At 33.5% G+C, this 10,233-nt stretch overlaps 1 protein-coding gene across 1 annotated transcript; it reads right to left on the reverse strand.

The window, feature by feature from the left end:
• Positions 1 to 484: 484 nt before the first annotated feature.
• Positions 485 to 9,682, reverse strand: LOC114310103 (coniferyl alcohol acyltransferase). The gene is made up of 2 exons (XM_028256012.2): positions 9,183 to 9,682; positions 485 to 1,578 (listed from the first exon to the last, which is right to left on the reverse strand). The coding sequence occupies exons 1-2, from the start codon at positions 9,600 to 9,602 to the stop codon at positions 580 to 582; spliced, it is 1,419 nt and encodes a 472-aa protein (XP_028111813.2). The 5' UTR covers positions 9,603 to 9,682; the 3' UTR covers positions 485 to 579.
• Between the last annotated feature and the right edge of the window lie 551 nt (positions 9,683 to 10,233).

The raw sequence follows: 10,233 nt of genomic DNA on the forward strand, positions 1-10,233 counted from the left end.
AATTGATGAGCTTCTTCATTTGAAGAATTGGTGCTCGTGAGAGCCTGTGGCTCTAATACCATAAAGAGAACTTGAGACTTTGCTATTATTTCTCAATGACTGAATTACAAAGATGATGAATCAGTTATACACAAATCCAACATGTGCCTTAACTTAACCATAACTACCTAACCTAACTCTTAATTGCGTGTAGTTAACTTCTAACAAACCAACCACTCAATTATAACAAACTAACCATCCAATTACACATGTGCTAGAATATTAGTAGTTTTGAAGCTTAGGCTGTTCTATTCTGAGCTACAGCCTTGACAGCAACTATAGCCTATGGACTGTGGCCTGTGGCTGTATCATTGGCTTTGTGACTGTGACCTTGGTTGCACGATTGTAACCTTGGCTCTGCTGTTCCTGAAGCTGAGTGCTAGACTCTGGCTTAGGATTGGATAACTTATTAATATGTACACACACACATAATCATATACCAATGTTAGCGAATCACCCACCACAATGTGTTACACATCAATAATAATACATATTTTTTACAAGCCAGACTGATTTGCCCAAGACAAAAGCTAAGATTCATCAAGGCGTCAAGTTCAAATAGGCTGGAGTTAAAGGCCTAAACAAATGGGGTGCCTGGGACTCGACAAAATCCAAGTGTTTTTCATGGAGGTGCATGTAGAGAATCCAATCACCATCCCTGCTTGTACTTGGCATTGGCATAACATACCCAGTTTGGCCTCCCCATGGAAAATGGTATGACCCAAAAGACGGCCTACCCCACCCAAAATCTATCTTTGACACCGGAAACCTTTGTCCAGATGACACAACCATAGCAGTTTCATCATCGGTCTCTTTGCAGTAAACTCTCACTATTGCCTTCTCTGGCCGATGGAATTCCACCCAATCAATGAGCCCTAGAAAGTGCTTTTCTGTCGCGGCGCCCTTCAAACAATCATGTACAAGCTCTGCAACCTTACTTAGATGCATTGCATTTAGTTCGCCAACGCTTGCCTCACCATATGGAATGGACAGAACGTTCCCAAAATACTTTTCCAATTCATGATCTGCATTGATGTTGTTGTTTAACTTCAATCTTCCTCTTCCATCAACGACAACACCTATCTTACATCTCTTATTGGAGTCAGACTTAGACTCAGACTCAGACTTAGACTTATCAGCGAAAGCTATAAGTTTCCACAAAAAGGCACTAAAAGACACGAGTTTGCTTCTCTTAATACCGTTAGAGCTGGTGGCTTGCGATTGGAGACGGTTAAGTTCTTCTGACACAACATAGTAAATGCGGCTTTGGAGGGAGTCCTCAGTGGGCTCGGGATCTTCTACTAGTTTTGGTGGAGGTAGAGACGATATGAAGACATAGATATTGTCAATGGATCGATCATAATAGCCTGGGCGTCTCGGATTGAGTAGTGATCGCCTGAAACATGGTATATGGGAGATAGGTTTTCCACGAGCAATCTCAGCCCATGAAACGAAGAACATGTTGGCTGAGTGGGCATCGGCCACCCGATGATCGAATGTGCATCCAATCACAAGCGAACCGCATTTTAGTTCTGTCACCTGTTTGATAGCCATGAACTTGTCAAATTCAAGGAAAAATAAAATATAAAAAATAAAAACTAAATAATAATAATACAACATAAAAATTGGACAAATTTAAGTAAACAAGAATTTCCATTTTGGTATCTATATAATAAAGTAGAAGGGATTTTGAAAATATGTTAGATACAATTGTCCTACTAGGACATTTCAAGGGCCATGATTCATTTGTATATTCAAATAGATGGCTCAGATCACCTCCTTAATTTTATATCAATCCTTCTTCCCGCCCAAACATTAAGTCTCCTCCTTACCCACGTCTCCCTCACCCTTCTATCTTTATCTCTGCTCTCCAGGCAAATCACATCTCCCCTCCATCCCTCTTTCTCTCTCTCTCTCTCTCTCTCTCTCTCTCTCCCCCTGTTCTTCTTCTTCCCGAAACTCCTCCAACCACAGATTCGGTTCCGTCTCCAACGACAGAATCTGTGAATCAAAAGGTTCAATTTTGTTTATTTTTTTCAATCCAACGATACATGATGAATCGTGATTCCAGAAAAAAAATCGATCGATACGTGTTTGTTTATGTTTCAATAGCGTTAAATTGCTTCCACAATTTGTCATAATTTTAACTTAATTGGGCATAATTACCAGAGTACGATAATTGTCATGTCGGTTCACTTCTTTGTTCTCACCGTTCTTCTTCTTCCATACCCAGTGTGCCAATTCATCACAAGGTAAGTTCTCTGATTCTCCTCTTCATAACGTTTTTGCCTTCAGTATTCTTCTTTCCTTTCCCTTACATCCTTTTTGCCTTTTTTTTCCCCCACCATTTCCTCCGATTTCTTTTCTCTTACATCACTCTGGTATGGCTGATTTCGGTGGATCTGTGTAGAATCTGTGAATCAAAAGCTTCAATTTTGTTTATTTTTTTCAATCCAAGGAGATGGGAAGTTTCTGAGGGTGTTGCCCCTCTCTGATCATCAGAGCCAATGATTTCACATTCAAAATCAACAGCCCTCTGTGTGGGTGTGGATGTGGATGGCGATGGTGATGGCGATGGCGGTGCGGTGGCGGCGGCGGCGGTGGTGGTGGTGGTGTGGAGGAGGTTTGGATCATTCTCTATGTGTGTGTATATAGAATCTCCCTTCTTCTTTCTTGGAAATTATTTTTGGGTAAATTACCCTTTCAGTACCTCTCTTTTTGTTTTTGATGAGAAGTGGTTGGTTGTATGTTGTTTTTTTCGACACAGCACCAAAACTCAACCCTTTTTGCAGAAATTTCTCCATTGAAAGAGGTTGTGACGATAGCTTTCTGAGCCGCCCATGTGTCGGGCACTGAGAACCCGACCCGTTTCTTGGCGGGGCAACTCGGATGGCCCGTGAGAGAGAGCTTCTCTCATGGGCAACGGTTGTTGCAGCCACGGCGGAGTCACATTCTCGCCTGATCATATACAGATCTGAGCCTCACACATATACATGTATAATTGAAAAATGTACATATATATTGAGTTGATTGTGGTGTGAAAATTGGGTTAATATTAATTTTTCATTTGCATTGAGGGGAGTTTAATTGTTGGGACTGGTTTGGGTGAGTGTTTGGTTTTATTTTTTTATTTTGATTTGTTATTGTGTTAAACAGTAAAAGAATTGTAGATGTGGATATGTTGAATTTTTTTTGTGAAGATTGCACCTTAACAATTTGTTTAGGCATTGTTGGTTTTGCTATCTACTGATAAGAAGGGTTAAGATTAAAGCTTATTGTCATATTTAATGGATCTTTCCACAAATTTTCTGTCAAATGAATGTTGATTATTCTAGAAATTGTGATTTTTTTTCCATCTCATTTTCTGGCTTGATGTCTCCGCCTGTTGATTTCATTTGTAGATGTGAAGATTTTTATAAATTCAAAATTCACACAACTTTAGAAGTTATATTTATTTTTTAAGAGATTAATAGATTGCAAATATTATATTTTTTTTTAATGATTTGAGATAATATTGCCTCTCCTTTCAGTTTCAAGGGTATCAAATTCTTTGTTGGCTTTGTTCTAGAGGCATAAATAATTTTGTATCTATAGTATTAGGGTGTTTCTGAGAATTGGTGTTCTGTCATCCCTGGTTTCCCTTTCTATGGTATATTCATTTTTATTCCAGTATATTTTTAGGGTTCATTTGTCTTTATAACCAAGTTGTTTATCAAAAATGAGGAAACGAAAGTGTAAATTTTGAATTTTGGTTTTTTATGTAAATGTTACATGTCAATACTTCATTCTCTTTTTGTAAAATATTAACATACTTTTATAAAGGAATTTTTTTTTTGTTTTGCCAAGTTTTATAAAGAAAGTTTAAGTTCAATATTCTTAAAAACTATTAGGTTGGCAGTTATGTTTTAAAATGTAAAAATATTTTATATAATTTTTAAAAAAAAATTCACCAACAAAAAAATCCAAATTAAATGTAAAAAAATTAACCCTTAAAAAAATATTGGATAAGGCAACCTTACTGCTTGCCAAATTGGTACAGAATATTGTTTTCAAGAATAATTCTCTTCTAAATTAGTAATAATTTTTTGGTAATAGAAATGGTATAAATCTAGAATTTTTAACCTGGAAAATATTTAAAATTTTAGTGTACAATGTAAATTTAAAATTAATAAAATGTAAGTCACACAATAATGATGTTATTATTTTGAAAACAATGGGTGATCCAATTTTCAATGGAATTGATAGGGGAAGTATGGATTATGGAAATTGATTTAAAATTAATAAAATGTAAGTTACACCATAATGATATTATTTTGAAAACAATGGGTGATCCAATTTTCAATGGAATTGGTATGGGAAGTGTGGATCATGGAAATTGAACACGGATTGTGGAAAAAAATACATAGAAGGATATCGGATAAATGAAGAAGGAACCTTTTTTGACCATTAAATAGTAAACAACAAAAAAATATTTGGATAAATTATACTATACTCATTTATGTTTAATCATTTTTTTATTTTAATTTTTTAGATTTTAAGTTTTTTTTTTAAAATTTAATCTTAAAAATAATTTTTGTTAAAAATTTGACAAAAAATGCTATAATAACCATTACATAATGTAAATGTTATCCTAGGAAGTTGCATCACGCAACAGGTAAGACTCGAACCCAAACATCACCCCTGGCAAGGAAGCACCTCATCTACTGGCCCAATCCTTGGTCTTACTCTGGTACATGCTTTATAGAGTCAAATTTGAGAAAGTAAAGAGTTAGTATTGTAACTTCACTGTCCTGACTATGGCATGAAAAACTCTCTTTCCCTTTCAATAGTTTAGCAAACTCCTAAATAACCTTGCTAAGTTGGAACAATTAGAAATTTCAATTCATAGTCAAATGTGAAGCATGGCATGAATCTCTCGCTATTACAAATCCACCAAGTTTGAGTTAAAATTAGACTGTCTTTCTGGAGTTGTTTTCAAGAATTTAGTGGTTCCTCTTGCACTGAATATTTTATATCACTGCTGCCATTTTCGAAAACATCCTTCCCTTTAGTTTACTATTTCTCTTTAGCTTATACACAGATCTTAATGGTTTGGGTGTTTTGACATCGGCACTCTCTCCCTCACTCTCTCTATATAGTGTTTTGACATCCTCTCATTGGTCTTGGGTGTTCTTCAATTTGAAGAGAGATAGAAAAACAAAGTGAGAGAGTGAGTTAGTTTTGAAACTGTATTTCTCTTTAGCTTATACACTGAGATCTTAATAGTTTGGGTGGGTGTTTTGACATCGGCTCTCTCTCCTTCGCTCTCTCTGTATAGTGTTTTGACATCCTCTCATTGGTGTTGGGTGTTTTTCAATTTAAAGAGAGAAATAGAAAAACAAAGTGAGAGAGTGACTTAGTTTTGAGACTGTATTTCTCTATTAAATATATTTTTATAATTACACTTTAATTTTAAATTTAAATAGTGTTGTGATTACAATTATATTATAATCTTAATATTATTTACACCGTGCCTTCAGGCACGGGCATACGCTAGTGTATCAATAAAGAGAGTGAGTGCAAAGATTTTTCATTTGCCTTGTATATGTTTCGTCATCAATAAAGGTTTTTTTTTTTTTTTTTTTTGCCGATCAATAATTTTTTTTTTTTTCATTTTGCATTAGAATATAGGGTGATTAGGTCAAAGATTTATTTATGAAACTTTTGAGCCAATTTGCCATAAGTTAATTATTTTTGGACTAATAAGACGTTATGTGTTGAAAATGGATACTTATCTATTCAAAGCTAACATAAATGTCCAAATGTCATACATTTGTACACATGTTACTTATCTGCTCAACTATTAGTTCAAATGTCTAATTATATATTCAAATGTCACCTAAATGTCCATGTCGCTGTCTATTACTATCGTCGGTGACTTTCCGACGACTTTCTTACCAATTTTCTAACGACTTTTCAACACGTGTCCTTATCACCAAAAAGAAACTTCGATTAAATAGTATATGCCCCATAAAAATGAACTTTTCACCAATTAACCCTAGAATATATTATTCAGTACTTTAGGAGAATAGCTTTCCACTATACCACTATCCTCCACACTTTTGCTGGTTCCATCCTGGGTCCATAGCGATGATCCAAAATGTTTATCTCATAGGCCTAACAATAAAAACGAGTTGTGCAAATGAATCCGTTTTTATCAAGCATCACTATACAGATGAACGAATTACTTTTTTTTTTAAATAGCTAGCAACTATGAATTTAAATTTAAATTTATTCATCGATTCATCGAAATTCAATAAAGGTGACCATGTGCACAGATGATTTTAACTGCAAAGTTTATGAGATAGATGATTCAAATTATCGTTGTGGGCCCAAAAAATGAGACCCTGAAAATGAAGTATAGAGCAATATGGTACAAAAAGGAGTCATTCTCATATTATAGATGTTTAAAACATAATTTCAATTTCTAGCAATCTTTCTTCCTTCTTCTTGTATGTGTGTGTTTGAGGTGTAAAGATTTTTCCTTGAGGTAAAACGATTTACAATGTATATAATGGATGTAGTGAGAAATTTAGTAGGTGTATGTTTAGCAAATATCCTTTCCATTTTAGCCTTTTCACTCAAAGAAAATTAAATATTTTTAGGAGTAGTTTAAGGTGTCATTTGGTAATAGTTACAGTTTATTATTTTTTGTTTATAAAAAATATTAAACATATTTATGTTTATTTTGGATAAAAATGAAAACAAAAAACATGTTTGGTATACAATTATTTAAAAACAAGTGAAATTGAGAGTTGCAGGAAGTAATTGTCAACGATTGGAGATAGTGGCCGGAGGTGGTTGTTGGTCACTTGAGGTAGTGGCAGAAATTGTTGTCACCCATAAGAGGCAGTTGGCATTATTGGCCACAAGAAGTGTTGGTCAAAAGTATTGTCAATGGTTGAAGATAGTAGCGGTCGGCCGCCTAAAGTGATTGTCAAGAAAAGGTAGTGGTCAAAGGTAATTACCATCAGTGAGAGATGGTTGGTGGCAATGGCAGTTGGTTGGCAGTTGAGAGTGGTTGTGGTTGAAGGTAGTTGACGGAGAAATTCATTGGTGATAATAGTTGATAGCGATGAGTAAGAATTAAAACATGGTGGCTTTAGAGCGGATTTGTCATCTTCCACCCCCAACCTACATCATATCCCCCGCGCCGGGAGGAGGGGGGGGAGGTGGGGGTGGAGCAAGGACTGGTAAATTTTTTTGTTTTAAAAATAAAAAAATAATAAAAATTAAAGGTAATACAGTATATTATAAATTTTATAATTAATGAGAGTTAAAAGATGTAAAATAATAAATAAATTAGTGAATGAATATTAAGTATAGTATTTTAATATTTTAGTTTTATTATATGAAAAAAAATTAAATTATATACATAAATATATTTAAAAAATAAAATTGAGACAAGGACAGGATAGATCGGGATGGAAGAGTAATCGGTGGATGTCGGAAAGAGTAGGAATAAAAAGAAGAAAAAATGAAAAGAAAAATTAAATAGAAAGCAAAACCTACATTTTTGTATGAAAATAGAAACTATACGAGTTTTTATTTACAGTTTTCAAATATTTTGTAAATATAAATAAAAAATAGTAAATATAATCAAATAGGTCATTAGGATTGACCTTATCAGTTGTTTTTTCGTTAATTTGTTTTTTTGTCAATTTTAGTGAATTTAAAAAAAAATCAAATTTTTTTTGATTTATGGAATTACTCAATAACAAAATAAAAAAATAATAAATAAATTTTGAAAAAAAATTTACTATGGACGGATTTTTGAAAAAAAAAAAATACAATAAGCTCCACAAAATTTGACAAAACTTCTCTTTTAGTAAAGCTAAATGGATCGAAACTAATGCGTGTAAAAATATAAAAATAAATAACGTAAATTGTATATTTTCGTGTAAAAAATATGACATCATTTTTCATCCATATAATTAACAAATTATTAATGAAAAATGAAGTAGATGTCATGTGAATTAAAATCTCAAGAAACTCAAGTAATTATATCAAATTTGTGAAACTTTACTATATTTTTTTTCTTATTTCAAAGAAGTTCAGTATAATTTATCTAATTTATTTTAAAATAAAAATTATATATATATATATATATATATCACACTAAAAAATTGTTGGCCTTGCAAATATATATATATTTTTTAATCTGCGAAAGTTAGTTGTCAGTGATTACATTAGTAGTACTTATAAGAGTTAGCCTTTCAGCCTTTGCATCCTTATTTCTTTAAAGAGAGTTGAAATCATGACCTCCTCTCAAAAACTTAAGTCTTAAAAAAAGTTAAAATGATCAATTTTGGCTCTTTGCCTCATCTTTATTGATGTAATTTCATATCTTTTATCTTCTTCATCAATAAAGTTTTTTCTTTTTGCTGATAAAAAAAAAAATAATAATAATTTAGGCTTAATTGATTTGTTAGCGTTGCAACTGAGCAAAAAGTAGCGACAGGAAGTATAATTATAATTATTAGACTTATCCTACCAATGATGAAGGAGCTACGGAAAGTTATGATTATTAGACTTGCAATTTGCTTGAAAATGACATCCATGATATATTGGAGGAAGGGTGTAATGTTATAATGCTTTGAATGTATTGAGGTGAACGGTGTAATGTTATAATGCGTTGAATGTATTGAGTTGTTTTGAGTTAGAATTTCTCTAAAAAAATTTTGGAGTACTGAAAATATATGTGATTAGTTCTTTTAAGTGCTAACCTAATTGGAATGTTTAACTTTGACAATAATACAACTTCTTCCGAAGCTATTTATACCTTTTCATTATCTAATAAAAATTGATTTGCTTGCTGCTCAAAAAATGGGAAAAACAGAAAAGCGGACTCTCAGTATTGATTACAAAGTGGACAAACAAAACAAGTGATTAAAGTTAGGTACGGATGCATAAATATATGCTTAAATGCAAAATAATTTATGAACAAAATTTTTATACAAAATACTCGATCATAATGATATGTTAATGAAACACTACACACGAATCAAGGTAATTTAAGAGTTATAAATCTTTTATGATTATTTTGATGAAAAATTTTTCATGATCTCTAACTTTTCTCTTAAAAAAAAAATAAACTAGTGCACCTGAATACAGAGCACCCCTTGATTTTTAGAAGGAACAAACTTTCCATGGACAGAGTCATATGGGTGATGAAGATCGACATTTTTGAGCTCCACATCGGCGTAAGCATGGATAAAATCAACCCCACGGTTGTTGCACAACACCTCGGGCTCACCAAGGCCGTTCTCCACCACCTCTCCGGCAAAGGCATAGAATGAGATGAGCGCTTGAGCCAAGGCTTTCTTGAGGATCGCCACGCGGCAATCTTCGTTTGTTTTGATTTTTATGGGCTCTTTCTTGTAACAGAAGAAAACGCCTACATCCAGGGGAGGGAGAAGCAAATCTAGGTTTGACATAGGCAACCAGTGCTCTTGCATTGGTAACACTGCTGCCACCACCTCTCTCCGCTTTACTACCACCGTAAATCCGCCATTTGAACCCATAGTTTAGTAGCTATGGGGAGAGGGAGAGAGAGAGAGAGAGAGAGAGAGAGAGAGAGATATGACTGTTAAGATTATGAGGCTTATGGGCATATAGAAGATGAATTATATAAAGGGTTGATGCATAAGACTTCCTTGGTCTTAGCTACAGTTGACTGTGGCAATCACTACAACAAATAAAAAATTTTAATAACCAATTTTTTTTTAATCTCTCGGATGACCGTTTGAATGGCCTGCATCACCTTTGTCAATGGTGGTTATCATTCTTATCAATTGCAATTATCATCTTTGTCAATTAACGTGTCAATTGGCAATCCATCCGAATAATCGACATCCTACCAGGTGACCAGTCGGACGACCAGTATAATGAAATATTTATCTGTCACAGAAATTACATACAAGACTAAAGAGACAAAAATAAAATTCAAAACAAATATGAACGTGATCTTTTTTCGGTTTCAAATTCAAATGGAAAAGTAGCAAATCGATCATATTACAACTAAATTAAAATCATGAAGTGACACTACCGTTATTAATTTTTTAAATATTTTTCTTGACCACTAGTTAGCAGCAAGACCCATTGCTTATTCATGCACGGAATCAGCATACATAGAATCCTCAACATGATGAAGTA

Source organism: Camellia sinensis, chromosome 4, assembly GCF_055761805.1.
Source record: "Camellia sinensis isolate YWXY chromosome 4, ASM5576180v1, whole genome shotgun sequence".
NCBI lineage: Eukaryota > Viridiplantae > Streptophyta > Magnoliopsida > Ericales > Theaceae > Camellia > Camellia sinensis.